This window comes from Gopherus flavomarginatus, chromosome 1 (genome assembly GCF_025201925.1).
Source record: "Gopherus flavomarginatus isolate rGopFla2 chromosome 1, rGopFla2.mat.asm, whole genome shotgun sequence".
In the NCBI taxonomy this organism is placed as follows: Eukaryota; Metazoa; Chordata; order Testudines; family Testudinidae; genus Gopherus; species Gopherus flavomarginatus.
In genome coordinates, this window is record NC_066617.1 from 211,019,055 (window position 1) to 211,042,933 (window position 23,879).

General features: G+C 40.6%; 1 protein-coding gene across 10 annotated transcripts in view; it reads left to right on the forward strand.

The window, feature by feature from the left end:
• AGPAT3 (1-acylglycerol-3-phosphate O-acyltransferase 3) overlaps positions 1 to 23,627 on the forward strand; it is a 154,645-nt gene extending 131,018 nt beyond the window's left edge. For all 10 annotated transcript variants that reach the window (XM_050936675.1, XM_050936672.1, XM_050936674.1 and 7 more), the window contains 7 exons: positions 2,502 to 2,671; positions 2,890 to 3,051; positions 9,822 to 9,975; positions 10,454 to 10,556; positions 18,064 to 18,139; positions 20,401 to 20,599; positions 21,291 to 23,627. In XM_050936675.1, coding sequence (XP_050792632.1) covers positions 2,502 to 2,671; positions 2,890 to 3,051; positions 9,822 to 9,975; positions 10,454 to 10,556; positions 18,064 to 18,139; positions 20,401 to 20,599; positions 21,291 to 21,379 — 953 coding nt within the window. In that variant the 3' untranslated portion in view covers positions 21,380 to 23,627. The remainder of the gene's footprint in view (positions 1 to 2,501; positions 2,672 to 2,889; positions 3,052 to 9,821; positions 9,976 to 10,453; positions 10,557 to 18,063; positions 18,140 to 20,400; positions 20,600 to 21,290) is intronic.
• Positions 23,628 to 23,879: the final 252 nt, after the last annotated feature.

Consider the following 23,879-nt stretch of genomic DNA (forward strand, 5'->3'; position numbering starts at 1 on the left):
ATCTGGAGCCCAATCTTTTTTTAAAAAAATTCACCAAAGTAAAAAAATGTACATGCATCAAATATCAATGTACTTGTAAAGGACAATTTGTTTCCTGGTCGTAACTTCCCTGTTCCCCAACCCTCATATTTCAGTATGAGCTCCAGGAAAAATCTCACAAGAATGTTTCAGAGTAAATGGTGGGAATGCTCTCATACCAGTGCATCCACGTCTGGCTCTGTTGAATTTTTGTTCTCTTTGGAGAGGAGCTCTCAGGTACAGCCTCCATCCGTTTTTTAAGGATGATTTTTAAGAGCAGAGCGTAGAGTTAGATACAGGAGATGTAATAACATTACTCTCCAGAAAGTGATAGAAAGGCAATTTGTCCTGGGTCTAGCATAATTTCTGGCTGCATAAAGGACCAAGTTATTGACTAGTTGGCAGGATTAAGAGTGGGTGCTGTGGAATAACACACTGAAGTCACTGAATAATCCTCCAGTAACCTGAGCCTCATATATTAAATCCAAGGACAGCTCCACCAGTGGTGGGCACACTTAGTGACATCCCCCACTTCTTGAATTTTAACCATACTGGACTAGATCCCGCTGCAAACCTGCTACAGTGAGGGTGGTGGTGGTATTTGTATTGTGCCTAAGGGCACAAAACGAGGATCAAGGCCGCATTAGGCTATGTGCTGTGCAGACATGCAGGAAAGGCAGTCTGTGCCCTAAAGAGCTTGCAATGTGGAATATGACAAGACCTGAATAGGTGGATAAGATTTTTAAAAAAGAGGGGTGAGGAGAACAACAACTACAATGAAATGTAATCAAGGTGTTAATTGATATTGAGTCCCCTGTACAGCTGCTTCAGAAATTTTATAACAACACGACAGGGTTTTATGCCATCTCTTCTATATATTTGACTGTTTAATTCTTTATATAGAGGATATAATAGGAGTTTTACTGATCTCAACAGTGGCTAATATTTCTTCCACAGGACAGCAAGATAATTCTATTTAAGGTTCACAGATTTGTGCCTTATTATATCTGGAAGCACTAAGTTAGTATGGGAGTAGTTTTTAAAGTACACCAGAGGATTGTGAATAAACCTCTCTCTCTGAAACCACCAAAAATGCACTTAATTGATGCATTTCATCACTTAGAAAATAGGGCTGGCCAGGTTTGAGAGAAACCTGTAGTTATAAATTATGCATCCCTGTTGATATTCTCATTTCCTCCCTTCTTTAAATCACAGTGGGAAAGAGTCAGACTTGACGTACAAGTTGCATTAGTCTCTTCAAGCCCATAAAGGGGCCCTGCATAAATGATATATAAGTGAATAGGCTTGTGGATATGACAAGAAAAGCAATTTAGATAATCAGTCCTGAAGAAGCTAACCTCTCTTTGATTAACATAGAGCAGGGGTTCTCAATTTTTTTCCATACTCAGACCCCTCTGAGTCTGCCTCATGTCTAATCTGGATCAAAATTAGACCCGAGTCCATTTAGCAATATGGGAAGGGCAGGCTGGAGAACTTGTGACCAGCAGGTGGGCAACCCCTCACATAGACAGACACTGCCCCAACTCATCCAGCCAATGCCTTATGAAACAAAGCTGAAGTTCAAAGCTACGTTACTGAATGTTCTATTAATGGTGGGAATTCTAAATATGCTGAAGAGAAGGAAAGATGAAAAGGGGTGGGTAATGAATGAGATATCAGAGAGAGATGAAATGGAGGAAAAGATAAGGGAAACACAGAAATGTAGAAGAGTTAGAGAAGGGAGAGGGAAAGGGATCTCTTTCTCTTTGCTTCTTTTGTAGACTAAATAAAGGAGAAGCAATTTCTCCTTCTGTTCTTACCCAGTAATTTCTCTGGACTCTCCCAGTTCTTCCCCCATGTGTCTCTGACTTTGTGTTGGTAACCCTAATACAGCATTATTACAGTCATGTGTTTAATATTAAAATATACTGCAGAAATTCTTGTAGCATTTATCCATTAAAAGCCCATTATATTGGTTTGTTTACCTCAATCAAGCATATTTCATATGAATTCAGTGGAAACATTAGGTTGAGTCTATGCATAATTTGTGTTCCACCTGGGAAGAGATGTACCCATTTAGTAGAAAGGTGTACTGCTGAAAGGCCTGCTTTCAGGTGTGTGTGTGTGTGTGTGTGTGGCGGGAAGGGGATGGAGGGGGGTTGTTGGTGTTTGTGAAATCTTGAATTTATGATGAGCAACAATAACAATCAGGTATTTATCCCGTGGCCTAAATCCTGTTTCAGGGTGAGAACATAAATATGAGTGCAGGTGAACTGGTGCATGTCAGTCTGAGAACTCATTTAATCTATAATGTATTATAAACCAGCAAGCTCAGTAGGATGGATTAAAAAGGTGATGAACATTGTGGTCTGGAAAAGTTTGGAATGGGATTGGGATGGACAGAGGACATTAAACATGTTATGGTTAAGCATTACACCTAACCTATGTCTTTTTTTTTTTCTCCTCCCCATGATATTATTCAGAGTTAGTAATGTTGCTGGAATGGTGGTCAGGCACAGAATGCACTTTATTCTCAGACCAGGCCACAGTGGATAAATTTGGAAAAGAACATGTGATCATCATCTTGAATCACAACTTTGAAATTGACTTCTTGTGTGGTTGGACTATGACTGAACGCTTTGGAGTGTTGGGGGTGAGTGATTCTGGGAACTTTCCCTTAATCTTGATTTAATATAAAACTCCTGTGTTTGTTTTTTCTTTGTGGTGGGATTTTCAAAAGAACTCCCATTGACTTCAGTTTGGTCAGAGGTAGGCCAGTGCTGAGCACTTTTGAAAATTCCAACCTTAGTGCTTTTGTTTAGGTCTGACATATATAAATAATCAAATGTCATTGGGCGGGGTTTCTTCCAGAGTTCCAAAGTTCTTGCTAAGAAAGAACTGTTGTATGTGCCCTTGATTGGTTGGACGTGGTACTTCCTTGAGATCGTTTTCTGCAAAAGGAAATGGGAAGAAGACAGAGATACAGTTATTGAGGGATTAAGACGTTTGTCTGATTATCCTGAATATATGTGGGTAAGTGTCTGATCCTCTATATATAGTGTCTGCTCTGCTTAGAATGCAATGATGAAGACTTTATTTGTGTGGTGTGTCAGCTTCATAGGAAGAAGGTGGCACTCTTAAGTGTGATTACATTTGAAGTGTATAGCTGTATGCCTTGCTGCAAGTTGACTTCGTTGCATATTAACCAGGCTTCTGATCTGTTATTGACTAGGAATGCCATTCTGAAAATTGTTTGTAAATGTGTATAAGTATTTCTCAAAGTATTTAGAAGTAGAAACCTAAGCTTGTGTGTCTCAAAACATACAACTTTTTTCCCCCTTCTAAAAGGATAAATGGACTTTCCGTAACTCTTTTTATCCAAAAATACATTATTCAAATTTTAGTACTGAACTTGTGAATCTAGGCTAAATTTTCCAGGCTAAACTAAACATATTATTAAAAAAATAGGATTTTTTTCCTGCAGGAACCTGCAGGGGGGCAGTGGAAAGAGAGATTTGCAAAGGTTGCAGATTACAATGGAAAGTTTTTCCATCAGTGCATTCTCTTTGCGCTGTGAAATTTTACAGGCATTTGAGAAACTTGCAAGAATATACAGATGTCTCCAGTTGCCTTTGAAGTGCACATCTCCTTTATATATGCATCCAACAGTTCATTAATCTCAGTTTTGAGGGGTATATTACAATGATACATCATAATTAAACCAGAAAAAAAATAATATTCTGAAAGATACCTTCATGGCTTCACATTTTTGAGCTAATGTATCCATGACTGCTCACCACCAAGAATTTAACTTGATTTGTGTCTATTTAAAAATAAGTTCCCTCAGGCTTGAGAACATGTGTAATGCATTTCAGTCTCCAAATGCAAGCTAAAAGATCCGTATTGTAAATTCTTTCATGGGCCCAAACCTTATCTGCAATAGTACCAGGCACCATTATAAGAGGTGCTGAAAAAAATTTTGGCTCCACATAGCACTTCTAATACCCAATATATTCCAAAATGTTTTGCAAAGTTATTAAACTAGCAATCCAGTGGCTGTGTGATCAGACAAAGTTCACGAACGGCGCTGGACAGAAAAGATTATCTGTGAAGGGAAAAGTCGTTCAGGACAATAGCATTCTCTCCAGCTCCAGCATAATTGTTACTGAAGATTATCTTTTATAGGCGGAGCTAATAGTTTGCATTATAAGCCCCTGTTGTCAGTTTCCTGTGTTTTGGCCCTCTGGGCTGTGCTTGCTCCATGCCTCAGACTGAATATTTTTGGAATATTTTAATGAAAATGGGTGTTGCTTCTGCGAATGAGGCTAGTGAAACAGAGGTAGTTTTTGCCAATGTTAACAAAACAGAAAAATTAAATAAAATTGCCTCTTTCAAGAGCTCTAGTGCCTCCATTTTGCAGCAGTAACTTTAAAATCTGAAAGGAAGATAGTCTTAGGGTCCGTGAGATGTGTTATGTATTCCCTGTGAAATCCACTCAGATTTGATAGTTATTATAAACCCTCTTAAAATCAACATTTGTACGTGCCCAGTAAAGCCTGCTAGAAGCTTGCTGGTAAAATCTTTGAACATTCCGTCTTCAAAGAGCATGCTTCCACCTCTGCTAAGCCTCCTAAATGGCAGACAGAGAGCTAGAGCTCCAGACAAGGGGTACAGCAATAGCAGCTACACCTCTCCCCTTGGCTTTGGGAAAGGTGCTCTTGTTTGGGAGCTATGAGGAAATTGAGCTCTAGTCTGAGCTCCTCTACTAACCAGTGCTGATTATGTGCCTTTCAGAGCCCTTATGATTGAGCAAGGCGCCTCATACCCTTTAAGAGGTAGGCAAATATCACTGAGAACCTTCACAAATAAAGCAACTGGTGAGAAGTTGCACAAAGTCACTTCTGGCAGACTTTGGAATTGATATTAAGTTTCTAATATGGCACATCTCATCTTTTTAGCCACACTCATTCAGAATGAATGTGCCAGATCTGTGTGCTTGGCTATGTTGTCTGTAACCACTCGACTGCACTCCTTCCAGAGCAAGAAATAGAAATCAGAATTACTGTCTGCCCCCCGCGCCCCAGCCGGAAATGGAAACCAGCGTTCTTGTTTCCCAACATTTCTCCACCGTCTATAAATAACTGAGTAAGCTACAGGCAAAGTATGTCTCATGTCACCTTCTAATGGAGGATAACATAGAGGATAACAGCCTCCTACTGCTACCACTTACTCTTTTAGCTCAGGTGATAGATGTCTGTGCTGCCCAGCTATGGGTTCCAACCATGCTGATGGTTGAGGCAGGGGCGGCTCTAGACATTTTGCCGCCCCAAGCACGGTGGCACGCCGTGGGAGGCACTCTGCCGGTCACCGGTCCCGCGGCTCCGGTGAACCTCCCACAGAAGTGCCTGTGGAGGGTCTGCTGGTCCCGTGGCTCCGGTGGACCTCCCGCAGGTGTGCCTGCGGATGCTGCACCGAAGCCGCGGGACCAGCGGACCCTCCGCAGGCACATCTGCGGGAGGTCCACCGGAGCCGCCTGCCGCCCTCCCAGCAACCAGCAGAGTGCCCCCCGTGGCATGCCGCCCCAAGCACGCGCTTGGCATGCTGGGGCCTGGAGCCACCCCTGGGTTGAGGGGGTCATTATGGTTCCAGGTGATGGAATTTCTTAGGGGGTTCAGTTTCTTTTAAAAAGGCATAGGAAATTATATAGGAAAAATTTACATTAAAACGTGGTTTCTCAATCAGGGGTCGCCACTTGTGTAGGGAAAGCCCCTGGCGGGCCAGGCCAGTGTGTTTACCTGCCCCGTCCACAGATCTGTCCGATCGCGGCTCCCACTGGCCGTGGGTCGCTGCTCTGGGCCAATGGAAGCTGCTGGAAGTGGCGGCCAGTACGTCCCTTGGCCTGCGCCGCTTCCAGCAGCTCCCATTGGCCCAGAGCAGCAATCTGCGGCCAGTAGGAACCGCGATTGCCTGGACCTGCGGACGGGGCAGGTAAACACACCGGCCGGCCCACCAGGGGCTTTCCCTACACAAGTGGCATCCTCTGTTTGAGAAACCTGCATTAAAATAACTTTTAGGTTGCACAATCAAGCACTCAAAAGTTAGGAAATGCCAGAATTAAGGTTGTCTGTGCAATCTTCATTGGGTCTCCTTGTGTGTTTGCATTATGATAGTCTTTAATTACATAATCACATAGTATTTGTTCTACAGTACTTCTGCCTCATTCAGTGCACAGGATGGACAGTGAAGGAGGCAGAGGGTTGCAAGAAGAGAAGTTATTATGTTTAAGATGCTGGACTGAAACCCAAGAGAGCTGGGTTCTTCTATTCCGGGCACTGCCACAGATATCCCACATGATGATTGACAAAGACTTTCTTAATGCATAACCATAATGGTGTTGAATTAATGTTGCATTAATAACATTCATTCTGGCATTTCCTAACTTCAGAGTACTTGACTTTGCAATCTTAACATTCATTTATTGCAGCTTTTTTTGTATGTAATATTTATATATACTAAAGAGAAAGGTAGAGACACAACAGCACTGTTACATAACAGATGTACAGTGACTATAGCAAAACTGAGAGACTATCTTGATTTCCCTATTTTTAGGACAACTTACTTTTCAAGCACATTGTGAACTACAGCAACTAAACATAATTTACTGCTGTTATAAGTAGAATCAACTTCCCCTTTTTGGCTTTTATATGGTGCAGAGATTTGTGTGCACACAAGTTAGGAATGCAGCTGTGCCACAGAGCTAAAATGAGACTAAGAGAAGTGGAGAAATAGGTTCCAGTCACTCAGAATGGCCAAGAATCCAGAGTTCGTCCCTGTGGCGCCCAGCATATGTACCTGGTGTTATATGTTCCTATTAATTTTGCTCCTGGTTTCATTTCCAAGAGAGGAAGATGTGGGGTGGCGGCCTGGGAGCCACAGATCTGTCTTCTCTGTATTGTGCTTTTTTTTTTTAAGGCGTGTAGTGGAGAGTTTCAGTCTTTGTCAATAGGCTCCCGGAGTGCAGTCAAACAGGTGATGTAAGGGTGAGTCCATCCAGTCTCCCCTCCAAAAGGAAAATACTTGGATAATTCGGGATAATATATTTGCTTTCAAATGGGCACATATGTCTTTGAATAGCTTTTCTCACTTGCAGTACCAGCCCCTCGCATGCTATGACTTTTTAGGATTTTTTTCCTGTAATGCTCTTTCAGTTGTTATATTAACCTTTTAGACCCTTATGACCTTAAATTTGGTACCGGTACTTTCAAAGCTTTACTTTTACATTACCTGGATCAAAATCTGCTCTTCTGTACACAAGTGCACCTTCCACTGGCTTTAGCAAGATTTATATAGCAAGATAGGAAGTATGGCAAAAGACCACCCTGGCTGAACCAGGAGATTTTCAATTATTGGAAACTCAAAAAAAAGTCTTACAAGAAGGTGGAGACTAGGTCAAATTACAGAAGATGAATATAGACAAATCCAAGTATGTAGGGACAAAATTAGAAAGGCCAAGGCACAAAACGGTAACAAAGGGTAACAAGAAAACATTCTACAAATACATTAGAAGCAAGAGGAAGACCAAGGACAGGATACATCTGTTACTCAATGAGTGGGGGGAAAACAATAACAGAAAATGTGGAAATGGCAGAAGTGTTAAATGACTTTTTTGTTTCAGTTTTACCAAAAAGGTAGTAGAGATTGGACATCTACTATAGTGAATGCCAGTGAAAATGAGGTAGGATCAGAGGCTAAAATAGGGAAAGAAAAAGTTAAAAATTCCTTAGACAAGTTATATGCCTTCAAGTCACTAGGGCCTGATGAAATACATCCTAGAATACTCAAGGAGCTGACTGAGGAGATATCTGAACCATTAGTGATTATCTTTGGAAGACGGGAGAGATTCCAGAGGACTGGAAAAGGGCAAATATAGTGCCCATCTATAAAAAGGGAAATAAGGACCACCGAGGGGAATTACAGACCAGTCAGCTTAACTTCAGTTCCCAGACAGATAATGGAGCAAATAATTAAGCAATCAGTTTGCAGACACCTAGAAGATAAGGTGATAAGTAACAGTCAACATGGATTTGTCAATAACAAATTATGTCAAACCAACTTAATAGCTTTCTTTAACAGGTTAACAAGCCTTGTGGAAAGTGGGGGAAGCAGTAGATATGGTATATCTTGACTTTAGTAAGGAAATACAACCTAGGTGGAGCTACTATAAGATGGTGCATAAATGTTTGGAAAATCATTCCTAGAGAATAGTTAACAGTGGTTCACAGTCAAGCTGGAAGGGCATATCAAGTGGGGTACCGCAGGGATCGGTTCTGGTTCTATCCAATATCTACATCAGTGATTTAGATAATGGCATAGAGAGTACACTTACAAAGTTTGCGGACAATGCCAAGTTGGGAGGGGTTGCAGATTATGTTTAAAATTCAAAATAATCTGGACAAATTGGAGAAATGGTCTGAAGTAAATAGGATGAAATTCAATAAGGACAAATGCAAAGTACTTCACTTAGGAAAGAACAATCAGTTTCACACATACAAAATGGAAAGTGACTGCCTAGGAAGGAGTATGGGATCTCGGGGTCATAGTGGATCACAAACTAAATATAAGTGAACAGTGTAACACTGTTGCAAAAAAAGCAAACATCATTCTGGGATGTATTAGAAGGAGTGTTGTAAGCAAGACACAAGAAGTAATTCTTCCACTCTACTCTGTGCTGATTAGGCCTCAACTGGAGTCTTGTGTCCTGTTTCTGGGTGTCACATTTCAGGAAAGATGTGGACAAATTTGAGAAAATCCAGAGAAGAGCAACAAAAATGATTAAATGTCTAGAAAACATGACCTATGAGGCAAGATTGCAAAAAAATTGAGTTTGTTTGTTCTGGAAAAGAGAAGACTGAGAGGGGACATAACAGTTCTCAAGTGCATGAAAGGTTGTTACAAGGAGGAGGGTGAAAAATTGTTCTCCTTAACCTCTGAGGATAGGACAAGAAGCAACGGGCTTAAATTGCAGCAAGGGTGGTTTAGGTTGGACATTAGGGAAAACTTCCTAACTGTCAGGTTAAGCACTGGAAAAAGTTTCCCAGGGAGGCTGTAGAATATCCATCGTTGGAGATTTTTAAGAGCAGGTTAGGCAAACACCTGTCAGAGATGGTCTAGATTGTACTTAGTCCTGCCATGAGTGCATGGGACTGGACTAGATGACCTCTCGAGGTCCCTTCCAGTCCTATGGTCATTCTATGATCTACATCTTTGTGGTAGAGAAGAGAATTTCCTTATTTAGTATTGGAAATTACTTGTTTCTTCTAGCTGAGCTGGAACTTGTAGCTGAAGTCATGTTCATTCATTTTTTAGTATTCCTGTGACTTTTAAAGGAAGAAATATTTCAGCTGGAATTGGGAAGGAGGGCATGTGTATGCATGTGTATATGTATAACCTATTTGCTTGATTAGAAAGTAAATAAATAAACTGATATCCAAAAAGATGCTTTAAATTTAGTTGCATCTCTGAATATTTGCATGTGTGTTCCACATTCTTGGAGACCAGGGTCTAATTAGCTGTCTTCTGAAAGCGGATACTGTACAGCAAACTGCTGATTGTAATTCTCAAATAATATGCTCTATTATATTCAGTTATGCCACTGAAGAGTTGTAGGATGGCTCTGATGCATGATATCTAAAGAACAAAAGAGAGAATTGTGTGTGTCCATCCTGTAAGAGCTCCAGATCCGCACTACACAGTAATTTCTTCTTAAGAAAAACCCTTGTTTTTCCTCTTGTTTTGTATGCTAGTTTCTCCTGTATTGTGAAGGAACTCGTTTTACAGAAACCAAGCATCGTATCAGCATGGAGGTGGCTAAATCCAAAGGGTTGCCTACATTGAAATATCATCTGTTGCCCAGAACCAAAGGTTTCACCACTGCTGTCCAGTGTCTCAGGGGAACAGGTATGGGTGAGCTATTTGTTCTAAACCTTACTAGTAATGTGTGTTATTATGTATGATAGTTCAGTATATTCATTGCATTCGGTGAGTAGGTGATAATACAGACTCAGTATAGCCCTTGGATGACATCAAGATTAAGCTGAAGCACTAGAGTCCATTTTCTAAACAATCTTTAAAATGTATTAATTTGTTCTAGTTTTAATTTACAAAAATTAATACTTTCCATCTTTAAAGTGGCAATATACAAACATTACATAATTAATCAGCTCTCTCTCCACTCCTGTGAGGTGTATGCATATACTCTGCCAGAGCTTAGATTGTTAAGGAGGACATCTGGGTAAATAAAACTGATATGTTTTGCCAACTGGTATTATTAAAGCAATGTTTGCATCAGGGTTTATTTCTTTTTAAAGCTTGAACATCAGCAACCTCGATGCTTTGGATGCTGAGGTTAACAGCTATATTATCTTTCTTTTGACAGTTTCAGCAGTGTACGATGTAACGCTAAACTTTAGAGGAAACAAGAACCCATCTCTATTAGGAATCCTTTATGGAAAGAAATACGAAGCAGATATGTGTGTAAGGTGAGCATGTAATGATGGAAGTGAGACGTACAAGGTTTGTGTTTGGATACTGTATCCCCAAAACTGGTAGGAAAATGTCATTCGTCGGAGCATCCCTTGAGGACATTCCTTTGCAAGCCCTGAGGATCTTCCCATTTCCCTATCATTCAAACTAGTCTCGCTTACAAGAGCCCATGTCACGGCCATCACCTATCAGGCCAGAAGGAGACTAGGTGGAACTTTCAAGAGTGGGCATGACTACACCTATAATCCGGTGTTCACCTGTACCCTCCAGAATCAGGAAAATGAAACTAATCATGCCCTCTGTGCCATGTGGTGTTAAACTCCTGCCCAAAATGAGCAGTCTTTCATAAAGGATTGTTGACATGACTTTGATTAGTACTGAATTCACAATGTTAATCTTGAATGAATTCACACTGAAAAATTGTAAGACAAAAACACCCTATCAGCACTTTTCACAAAAGGATCATGCCTTTTGGACATGATCCTATATCCTCAGTCCTGGTCCTCAAAGGAAATCTGCACATCACCTTCAAAGGATGAGCCTGGGAACTTAAATTCTTAACTCCTGATAAAGACACTAAAAACCATGGATGCAGCAGACATGATGGTTGTTTTATAGCCCATTACAACAATTTGTAACACATCCTGCTGCCTACTGATCTTCCATTGTCCTACAACTGCGGACTTACTGATTTCCCACTTCATTTTAAGTAGTCTCCTACAAGATGGTGAACCCCTTACACTTAACAATCTGTCCCTGTTTGCATTTAGCTTAGACTCTCTAATTTCCTTGTCCAGACCCAAAGAAGAGCTGTGTGATGCTCAAAAGCTTGTCCCTTCCAACAACTGAAGTTGGTCCAGTAAAAGAGATTGCCTCACTCACCTTGTCTTTCTCATATCCTGAGACTAATGGCTACAACAGCACTGCAAATATTTTTAAATATTAACATTGTTAATTGTCATCATTAGCATCTGAATTAGCACCCATTGAAATAAATCAAGGCAGTCAGTCCTCTCAGCTATTGTTTCGGGCCCTCTGCTAACTTGACAGATGTCTCTGTCAAATATAGTGCCCATCTATAAAAAGGGAAATAAAAACAACCCAGGAAACTACAGACCAGTTAGTTTAACTTCTGTGCCAGGGAAGATAATGGAGCAAGTAAATAAAGAAATCATCTGCAAACACTTGGAAGGTGATAAGGTGATAGGGAATAGCCAGCATGGATTTGTAAAGAACAAATCATGTCAAACCAATCTGATAGCTTTCTTTGATAGGATAACGAGTCTTGTGGATAAGGGAGAAGCGGTGGATGTGGTATACCTAGACTTTAGTAAGGCATTTGATACGGTCTCGCATGATATCCTTATCGATAAACTAGGCAAATACAATTTAGATGGGGCTACTGTAAGGTAGGTGCATAACTGGCTGGATAACCGTACTCAGAGAGTAGTTATTAATGGGTCCCAATCCTGCTGGAAGGGTATAACAAGTGGGGTTCTGCAGGGGTCTGTTTTGGGACCGGCTCTGTTCAATATCTTCATCAACGACTTAGATGTTGGCATAGAAAGTACGCTTATTAAGTTTGCGGACGATACCAAACTGGGAGGGATTGCAACTGCTTTGGAGGACAGGGTCAAAATTCAAAATGATCTGGACAAATTGGAGAAATGGTCTGAGGTAAACCGGATGAAGTTCAATAAAGACAAATGCAAAGTGCTCCACTTAGGAAGGAACAATCAGTTTCACACATACAGAATGGGAAGAGACTGTCTAGGAAGGAGTATGGCAGAAAGAGATCTAGGGGTCATAGTGGACCACAAGCTAAATATGAGTCAACAGTGTGATACTGTTGCAAAAAAAGCAAACGTGATTCTGAGCTGCATTAACAGGTGTGTTGTAAACAAGACACGAGAAGTCATTCTTCCGCTCTACTCTGCGCCGGTTAGGCCTCAACTGGAGTATTGTGTCCAGTTCTGGGCACCGCATTTCAGAAAGATGTGGAGAAATTGGAGAGGGTCCAGAGAAGAGCAACAAGAATGATTAAAGGTCTTGAGAACATGACCTGTGAAGGAAGGCTGAAAGAATTGGGTTTATTTAGTTTGGAAAAGAGAAGACTGAGAGGGGACATGATAGCAGTTTTCAGGTATCTGAAAGGGTGTCATCTGGAGGAGGGAGAAAACTTGTTCACCTTATGCAATGGGCTTAAATTGCAGCAAGGGAGATTTAGGTTGGACATTAGGAAAAAGTTCCTAACTGTCAAGGTAGTTAAACACTGGAATAAATTGCCTAGGGAGGTTGTGGAATCTCCATCTCTGGAGATATTTAAGAGTAGGTTAGATAAATGTCTGTTAGGGATGGTCTAGACAGTATTTGGTCCTGCCATGAGGGCAGGGGACTGGACTCGATGACCTCTCAAGGTCCCTTCCAGTCCTAGAGTCTATGAATCTATGAATCTGTATCTGTTACCTTCAGCTTTGAAGGTTTTATTCACAGCTGAAACAATTTAAGACTGCCTTTTATTTAAAAAACTGAAAGTTGAGACCCTGAACAACAATTGAGAGGTCTGTCCACTCCCTTCCTCACCTTTTGTCCTTGTGTTCCCTACGCTTTGTGAAACACTACCTTATTCTGATAGAGAGATTGCTGTTGAATAACCAGAGGTATTTCTTTTTCTCCTCTGAGTGTTGGGCACTGCTGTGGAGTGTGCTGCCACCAAGCTATTGGCCAAGCTTATTCTTCTTTTTGATACAAGTGGTTGTGTGTTGTATTGAATCTTATTGAAGAGAACTTCTCGGTAGTCTCACCCAGACCTTCAACATTGTGAGATAGCAGCAGCAATTTTGCAAAATGTAGAGCAAGAGCTGCCAGCCTAGAAACAGGTGAAATACGAACTGTAGTTGGAGAGGAACTTCCCTTCCAATCCTGTTGTCAGGTGCTTATGTAACTTCCCCAGAAATTACTATCTTAACTGAAATTTCCCATGCTTCTTGAGAGCCCAGAGTTGAGAGGGACTGGAAACCTGGTACAATTCCATTTGACCATTTGGGGAATTATCCAGGGATGGAGAAGGGAAAGGCATGCATTCAGAAATGCCTTCAGGAAATTTTCCAGAAATCTTTTGCAGTTGGATAACTCAAAGTGGTTTCACTTTAACTCTTCTCACTTGCCACGTACGTATTCCCAGTGAGGAGTGTGTGCTTTGCTAAGTGGAGAAACCAGTTACAAACTAATAATAGTGCACTGTACATGTGATGAGTATGATTTCCCTAGACAATTGTAAGTGCCACAGCATGGCAAAGTAGATATGAGTAAGTATGCACAAGCAAATATGTGGATATTTTTGCACTGAAACAACGGCTTCATCCACTTAATACCTTCTGCTTCGCGAAATGAGATGTGAGTTGGTGTGGTTTGGTGGTGCTAAAGGAAAGATGAAAACCAGTGGCTTTCAGCCAACCTTATAGAAGAGTCTGTAGTATTGGTGCTAGGTGAGCTTACCTGACTAATTGTGCCCAGTTAGTAACCTAACTTCTGAATTTTTCAGTCTGCTGTGATTTTAAACATATATATTTATTTGTGGGGTGAATGTGCCTTCTCGAGACACTTGACTGTGCTTGAACCTGCTTTGTTTAAGGTTGCTTGGGGACATTGGAGGTTAATCCCAACTGGAAATACAACTTTTCTGGTGATGGGAACTTCCTACAATGCTGCAATGAGCAAGTACAAAACTGAATCTAATTTTTCCAGACATTAAACACAAATACAGTATGGTGAGCTCTCACTGGTATACATTTCTCTCACAGGCTGTATATTTCTGTCCTTTTACTGCAAATTGAACATATGTACCACCCTTGATGAGCCTGCAGAGTAGTATAAGGGTCCTACTGTCAATCAAACCCTAACCCCACCCCTTGACCCTTTAGTCCCTCCCACCTGTCAGCAGACGTCCCGCCCTATGGGGATATTACTTCTGGGGTCAGAGCCACATGAGCGGAAGCAAGGTGTGTCATGTGACCCCTCTAAGAACTCCTCCCATCACCCTCTATCAATCAGGATGGGTTGCATCCCGAAAGGACCTCCCCAATAGGAGATTTTGACCAATCATGACGAATTCCATGGCAGGATGACCCATCCAAAAATTGGTCATGTAACCCCTCTAAGAACTTCTCCCAAGACCCTCTGCCAATCAGAGTGCAGCACCATTACCCCATAAATCCCAGCGCTGGACAGAGGAGGCCATCTCTTACCAAGGACACGTATTTTAGAAATCATGGAAAGGCTACTGAGAGGAAACATGGGCTCCTTCACCACCCCGTGAGAACTTTGGACTTTGTTTTAGCCCTGAGCACCTTTGGACTTATGTGGAGAAAGTGCTATAACAGTGACAGTTCCAAGGAGGAGGACTCTTTAACTCAACCATTGATGGATACGTTGGAACCCGATCCCGAAACCCTCGTGACGCACTCCAATGAGCATGATGGCATCTCATTGTCCACCCCCTTAGAAGTGGAAGGCAATTGCGGCTTGGAGGAGTCACCAGTGGTCAAGGTGAACGGAAAAGATGGCGCTCAGGTAAATGAATGATTTAAAAGCGACGGACAAGGAGGGGAGGGTAATGGGGCTAGGAACCAGAGCTTGTGTAAATTAAAAACAAGCAGTAGGGTACTTATACTGTTTCTTTTCTGAAAATTTCTCAACAGCTCGACGATGCCGTTCTAGAGGTCTTTGAGAACTTACACATCAGTAGCACTGTGGGAGTAAATATATCGTGCATCAGCTGTTTTTGCTCATGTCTGAGACACAGATCTCAAGACGAAAAGGACAAATGAAAGAATGAACCAGCTGAGACTCCCTTATGGTAGGGGTCATGGCGTCCATTTTTACAGGCAGCTGTAAAAGGTCATGTTAAACAAGGCAATTAATAAAACTTATTTAAATGTGTCAATATGAATGTGTCCCCTTTGATACTCGTGGTAGTAAAAGATGGTACCAGTAACAGTCATGTCTACACAGACGGCTCTGTTCAAGAAAATATATTACACCCCCGGAGAAGTTGAGAGCTTTGGCGGGGTGAGCCCTCTTTTTCAAGTGGCCAGAAAGCATAGTAAAACTTTTAAATAGAAGATAGGTAACACCTTGGCTTTCAGACCAGGATTCTTACACTTTACACAAACTGGCTCGAATACGTTTTAAAAGAAACAAGACCATTGTTTCAGATGTGGATGCGCAATAGCAGGCAGATTTGGTGGATATGCGCCGGTTCTCCAAACCCAACAGCGGTTTTAAGTACATCTTAACAGTGATGGATATTCTATCCAAATATGCCTGGGCCTTAGGCCTAAAAGGCAAGATGAGTGGTGAGGTATCCAAGGCCTTTAAAGCTATTTTCAGTGAAGATCGCATGCCTCAAAAATTACAAACCAATCAGGGGAAAGAATTTTTAAACAAACCTTAAAGCAGATTGTTAAAGTGGCATGGAGTTCACCATTTTGTTACTAATAATGAAGTCAAAGCAGGGGTTGTGGAGTGATTTAACAGAACTTTAAAAACTAGGATGTGGAGATATTTTACAGCCCATAACACCTTTCACTACATTGACGTCTTACCTGACTTTATAAAGAGATACAACCAGAGCTTTCACAGAACTATATGTCCCAGACCCGCTGATGTTAACCCTTCAAATTCTGTGAAGGTATGGAAAACGGTTTACGGAGATGGTTTTAAAATAAAATCGGTTGTTGCCCCTTTTAGAAAACCAAAGGCGCTTTTGAAAAACAGACGTTTACCAATGAGATATTCATAGTGGATGAAGCCTTAACCAGGTGCCAGATACCTGTATACCGTTTAAAAGATTACAAGGGTGATGGAGTTATTGGATCTTTTTACCCTGAAGAATTACAAAAAGTAAACCCCAAACGAGACAGGATTTACAAGATTGAAAAAGTTCTAGCGGAGAAAGGAAAAGGGAGAAAAAAGCAGCTACTGATGAAATGGTTGGGGTGTCTTCGTTGATAGTATTCCAGCTGTGCGGGTATTGTATTTCCACTAACCCCACCTCCCAGGCACCCGGGAGATCCAATGGCTTAATTAGCCATATTGTAAAGTTTGAGATGGTGTTTTGGGGAAAAACTGCAAAGCTGGCAATGCTGGGCAAAGCAATGTAAAATCCGCCATCACACATTTTTTCTCCCTGTCTTTGCAGGAGGAATATTTGTTGTTGTTGTTGTTGTTGATGTCTAAATGTCACAGAGTTGAGAAGCTTCCACCCAGCGGTTAAACTTATCGGGACACCCTAACCATTTCACCAGTAGCTGCTTTTTTCTCCCTTTACCATTCTGATTGGTAGAGGGTGGTGGGAGGAGTTCATAGAGGGGTCACATGACACACCTCTGCACAGAGATGAGCGGCCAAGCCTGTTTGCACACTTTGCAGGTCTTCATTCATAATGGATTCCAGAGAATTGAAATAATCCTCCTAAATCATCAAAATGGTCTTGCTGTGAGTACCCTCTAGTGGTGATTTCAGTGCAGTGATGACTTAGAAGAGAACTTTCAGCAAATGATGCTTTTTATTAATTGTGCAATCCTTTATAAAGCTATTCTCAAAAACTAAATATTATGTTAGTGATTTAATGGTGTAGAATGTTTCTTTCAGAGCACTGGGAAACACTTATTTTTTTTGGTCATGTATATTTTACAAATTATTGTACTACATGTATGAACTGCTGACTTGGTCATTGGCCATCTCACTGATATTTTTTTCCTACCAGTGTCTTTTCTCTTTGCCCAGAGGATCACAGAGTCAGATTAATATCATCCCTCCAAAAGATGCTACATAACTAGGGATGAGTGAACCTTGCAGGTTTCAACTTTGCAAATTGAACCTTGCAAAGAGTCTCTATACATTGCAAAGCAAGCAGGCTGGCGCTAGAGTGGGAAATAATTTGAAAGCTGGAGACTGATCGCTGGAAGGGCAGAGTGATTGAGAGGACAGTAGACTAGGAGGGAAATTAGTAAATTGTCAGTAGAAGTGGGATATGAAGAGAAGATATGAAGCTGGTCACAAGTTTCCAAATTTTGATTTTTTCAAGCAAAAAAAAGTTTTTTTCACTGTGAAAATATTTGTGAATAATTTTCCCGTTTGTTGACCAGCTCTAGTCATCAAAATGTGAACTAGACCTTATTTGAATTCAACCATTGATAACTCCATTGCAGCTGCAGTAATACTTGAATAGAAAATACATGTCTTTCTGAGAGAGACAGAAATTGGTAGGAAACAGCTGTATATTCTGCTGTTTCATGAATGCAGATTTCTAAGTGTGGTTTCTATTAAAAACTGTCTGATTCTTATTTGCACTTCATGACTTTGGTAATTCCAAAACTTCTGTCCGTTTTTGCTATATATTGAATTGCAGCTCTTCATTTGAAAAGATCTAAAATAAAATAAATATCTGGATTTTCTTTTAAGACTCTCTTTTTTTTTTAAATCTCTTTAATAAACCAGGAGATTTCCTCTTGAAGATATCCCTGTAGATGAAAAGGAAGCTGCAAACTGGCTTCATAAACTGTACCAGGAGAAGGTAAATGGCTTTTTTCTCTTTCAGATCTGTCATCAAGTAACGTTCTAAGGAGCAGCATGTCAAGAGCTGAGCAATGCACACTGAACTCCTGGAGGGAGAGAGGAAATGGGAGCACTATATGTAACTTGGCAGCTATTCCTTAGATTGATTTAAGAAGCAGTCTTGGCAGGCTTTGGAGGGAGCCCCAGCCATTCCTCCTTGACCACAGAATGGTGGCTGTGGTTTGAAGGGAAACACTGTGGGTTACTGCACAGACATAAAAGACACCACACACACACACACACTCCGCCACCCTTGGGGGAGACCATATGTAACCTCTCTCTTTTGCAATGTCCTTCAAGTTTTGGGGTATTTTTCATATATTTTTAAATGCTTTTATTCCACCTATGGATGTTTCTAGGAGCTATAGACACATGATAATTCTAAATCAGACGTGGTCATTCATTTTGGACACGCACAGCAGAGTGAGGCTCTGGACTGCAACTTTTGCAGAGCTAGTCTTCGTTCTCTCCTGCCTATTCCTCTGTCTCTGTCCACTTGGCTGCCGGATCTCTGCTGCCATTTCTGATGTGATACAGGCAGGTCTGTTAGTTTGCTGTCAGAGCACATAGGTAGTGCACTGTCCACGTGCTCAAAAGTTTTCTTTCAGCTCTTTCCTAGATTGTAAATTTCTTGACCACAGATTTAATAGAGCTGCAGGGACAGGGAGAGAACTGTACATAAAGTTTGCCCCACGCTTCTATAGACTGGACTTGTGTACATCACTACATCTGTTTTGAAATGCGTATCTTGATGATTTTTTGTGTGCTGTTTCTGGCATGGAAAGTAGAAGAGCACAGAAACCCTGACACCTGTGAGCATTTTTCTGCCTTGGTGACCTGTGCTGCAATATTTCCAAACCTTCACTTAACCTGTAGGCAGGCAACAAATTGTTCATAAGGTTCTTGGCGTTCTTCTCCCAAGTTTCACTTGTGTTAATTGTAACCGTATTTATTGTAGATCCTAAAAATACTCAAAACAATTGGGGCAAGGAGACTGAGAATTGTTTACAAAAAACATTAGTTGTTGTCTGCCCCTCTTGCATTCTGGATGTCGATGTGTCAAACAGACTTAAGAGTCATTTGAAAATTACAGAAATGCTCCATGAAATTTCCCACTTTGGTAGATGAGCACTGATGCACATTTTTATTTTTTGCTTTTCCATTTGTGTTGCCCTCTTTGCTGTAGAGTAAGTATAGAGTTAAGCAGGAAAGGCAGATAGCACACTATTTCACTTCACTTGGACAGAATATTCTGCACTAGCTACGATCGAGGGTTTGATATCTCTTGTTATTGGCTGTACCTCCATTCAACACTGGGGTCAAATTTTGTTAGAGGATTTTTTATACATAAATTCATCTCTGTGGGTTTAGAAAAGCCACTGTAAGTGTGGAATTCCTAAAGTGCTGTCTTTATACTAAAGGATTTATTATTAAGAGGAAATGCCTTGAGCTCATCTTTTTTGGTAAAGTCAATGGAGGCTAAAATAGCCTTAGGTTAAATAAATGACTTTTCATTCTGTATACAGCTTATAAATCATTGTCTTAAACTGAGAAAAATAATGTGGACATTTGTCTGATTTTTCTCAGTACCACACTTTTCTAAAGACTTAGTTCAGGGCGTATTACTTTCTGAAGTTCTATGGTTATGGCTACTGGATTGAGCCTTCCTGTGAAGAATCAAGGCCCAGTATCTTCAGATTGCAAGGAAATGCTGTCCCTGCTGGTCAGCTTGTACTTTGCCTCACTCTGTTAGCTCCACAAGGAGCACTTTTCTGCTGCACCTCCTATAGATGGTTCCTGACTCTCTGGTAATAAAAAAGAAGAGGAAGAAAGAGCAATAGAAAAGCAACCAGCACAGGACTGGAAAGTGTCTGAGTACTTCTCTGGGCTAAAGCTCCTCTGAAGTCTGAACACACTGCCAGGAGGTGTACAGTGGTGGAAGGAGACTGACAATATTTTATTTCTGTTTGTTTACGTTTGTTTATTTTTAAATAGTGTTCAAAATGTTTGTTTATAGTATTAACTGATGGTTATCGCAGCATAACAGAATGCCAGACAGGCTACAGAAAATACAAATTCCTCTCACAGACTCTAATAATGCTTGTCACAGATGTGGGCCTTTTATGGCATCATGGAATTCTATAGTCTTGGAACTATTCATGCAAAAACTAATGTTTCTGAATTAGGAACATTCTTTTCCCCCCTCCCTCTCTCTCCCAGGATGCTTTACAAGAGATGTATAATCAGGAAGGCATATTTCCCGGCCGTCAGTTTAAACCTCCTAGAAGACCATGGACTCTGCTAAACTTCCTCTTCTGGGCTACTGTCCTGCTCTCTCCTCTCTTCACCTTTGGTTTTGGAATTTTTGCAAGTGGATCACCCCTTCTTATCCTTGCATTCCTGGGGTTTGTTGGAGCAGGTAATGAAAGTTATTGAAAAGAGGGAGATGATAACAAAGCACAATATGATACAATTGTGGCCATTAGCTGTGGTAAATTCTGTGTATGATTACTATTACTGATATTGCAGAAAGTTGTTATTTTGGATAAAAATTCAGGACAAGTTACATAGGGTTCCATTTTTGCATAGAAAAACAATTATTTCAAAAGCCTTAATTTCAGACAGGTTAGTCTCTTATTTCTTAAGTTGCATTTAATATGCTAATTAATATTCACACAGTAGCCCCTTCATGAGGGGTGAAGCATATTGGCTGGCCAATGTGAAGAAGTTTGCACTGATGTTCCCTATACTGACTGACTATGTTCTGTGGTTAACGGAAGACTTCAGCTTTCAGAGCTGTCAGTACAGCTTCTTTTAACACGTGCACTATTTACACTTTTATTGAGTCTTTAAATCTGGACTGCCCTATGGTTTAATGATTTAGCACATGTACTTGATCCAAAGTGTCAGTCAATGGAAGCTGCATACACAGATTGGAGGCAGTGTATGCCCTGGAGTCACTACTGATTGCTCAGTCTGTGACCTTTGTATCCAATCCCCATGGCCCATCTTGCATCAAGGTGTGTATGTGTGTGTCTGAGAGAGAGAGACAGATTTTTACCATTATATCAGTTGTAATGCACCTCCAATTTCTGCATTATATTTTAAAGCTTCCTTTGGAGTTCGTAGACTGATAGGAGTAACCGAAATAGAAAAAGGCTCCAGCTATGGCAACCAAGAATTCAAGAAAAAGGAATAACTCACAGCTGCAGCAGAGCACATAAAACCAGACTATGGTATCAAATTAACTTAATTTAAAAACACTTAGAAACTATCTTTTTCTTATTAACTGATGACTAATATTAATGAATAATACTTGAGCCAAGAATAAAGAAATTGGAAGAATCAAGAGGAGAGAAAACATCAACTTTCTGTCTAAGGACCATTTTATTCAAACGTAGAGTGAAAATCTGGGCTAAAAAATGGTAACTTTTTGCTTTGTTTGCTCAGTGGTTGAGAAATATTGGACACAGCTACCTACTTCTTCAGATGACCAGTCACACTGGTTTATCCTTCAAGAATCTGAAATTCGCTTTGCAATAGGAGCCATTGAATGTTTCCTCTTGCTAAAACCAATTTAATATTTGTTTTTCCCAGCATCAGTGCTGAGTGTGCTCCAGGAAACAATACATTTTAAATTCACTGACAGCAGTTCCTTAGGTGAAAGCCATTTGGAAAGGCCATTTTATCATGACTACTGACGAAATCCCATTTGTGTACATTTTATTGAAGGCACTTTTTATTTTCAGGCAACATCCTATAACTTTTGTACCACAAGAAAATGGATAATGGAATTTTGATGGGAGTGGTACCTTATTGATAAGCACATACTGTACATCAGATTCACTAGTTTTAATACAGTTTAAAGGCTTCCCCCCTACCTGTTGGTCAATGCTCAGTTAAAGCTCAACACACCACTTTGCTGATTTGAGCACTGCCCTGTTTTATACTTTACATGCCTTGGATCTGTTTTGCTTTGCTTTGCTTTTTTTAAGTGAATAGTAAGCCCTGAGATTTGGTCCAGTGTAAAGAAGGCTATTTACTCAGTTATACTGACATTCTTCTTTATTTCTGTTCCTGTTTCTCATCACCAAAGTCCCACTCCACTGGTTGTCCCTTGCAGCAGCCTACTGAGAAAATCAGCATAAACCAGCACAGCCGTCCTGGAAAGGATTTTTCTTTACCTGCAGCAACACTAAAAAGAAAGAGTGCAATTAGTGTCTCTAATGCTGTGATACTCAGTGGTTCAGGAGTCAAATTAGCAATCAACATTACCCAAAAGAGCCACAGTAGTGCAAATTCATTGCTTCATTTACTATAGTACTATATATTCATATTGAAACAGTATGACTGGCGAAATATTTTGTGTGTGTGTGTATATGTATTATTCTCACAGCAAAATGATTGACCAAATATTATTTTCTCAGCTACAGTTGGTTAATAACATAGTAAAAGCACCCAGATTGGTTAATAATTAAATCACGCAGTGTTTTAATAGCATGTGCTGCAAAGAGCCACAGAAGACAGTCTGATATCACTGCTCTAGTGTTTAGGGGTCAAATCCTGGCCTCACTGAAGTCAATAGAAGTTTTGCCGTTGACTTCAGTGGGGCCAGGATTCCACTCTATGTGTTCTGACTGTACAGTGGTCTGTGCTGCTTTTCTTAGCTGGCTATGGTAAGACACTGATATGAGATACATCGCTAGATGAGACATGTTGTTAGAAATGGAAACACTAGATGGGTGTTGAGGTATCTTCGGGGTTTTAATATCTACCATTTTGATCACTTGGCCTTTGGGCTTATTGTTGAAAACTGGAGACTGGAACTTTTGCTGTGCCAGTCTCTTTCCAAACGCACATTGTAAGGTTGTGCAGAGTGCTGTTGTATGTGTGTTTAGATGGGTATTCATAAATATGTGGAAACTGCTTATATCTTCAAGTTTAAAGGCCAAATTCTGCACTTGGCTACACTCCAGAGTAGGCAGTGGAATGTGTTGCTCAAGTATAACTGAGGGCAGAATTTGACCCTAACGGTTAAAATGATGTTGTTACCTCTCATCCTTTCATCTTAACCCAAACTCTGAATATTGATTTCAGTTCTGTGAAGGCTGAGTCTCGTTAAAACACTGATTTATTTTTTCGTTGCTGTGGTAGCCAAAGGTAAAAGTGTAATATTTTACCTTCTTTTCATATTCACTCTAACTTCCTCCCCCACAGATATTTGCCCATAAGGATTTTCTTTTGAACTTCAAGTTTTAGACTCATTTAATAGCTTACTGAAATGCCGCATTTGAGGTTGTTCATCATTACTTTCTCATGCACCTGACTGTTAATTTGGGGTCTTTTTTAAAGAGAGAATTTTCAAGATTGTCTCATGGCATCCATGTCTTTTGTTAGATCCATCTCCAGCTAAGAATTGTGCTCTCAGACCCTGTGTTAGTATGCCATGCTTCAGTGCAAGTTGAACACCGGCTTCTGAGGGGCAGAGTACGGCCATGATTGTGTGTTTTCTTACCAGGCATTTTCTTGCACTCTTTTTAAACAGTTAGAATTCTGAATGCTGATAAAGCAAAGTCCCTGCTTTTCTTTGATATTTTCTAATCAGAGGACCAAAACAGGTGGGCTTGCTATTGTTTTTTATTATTATTATTTATTTGGGTAATGGCTATAACTCTTGCTTGTTAGAAAGACTTAACAGA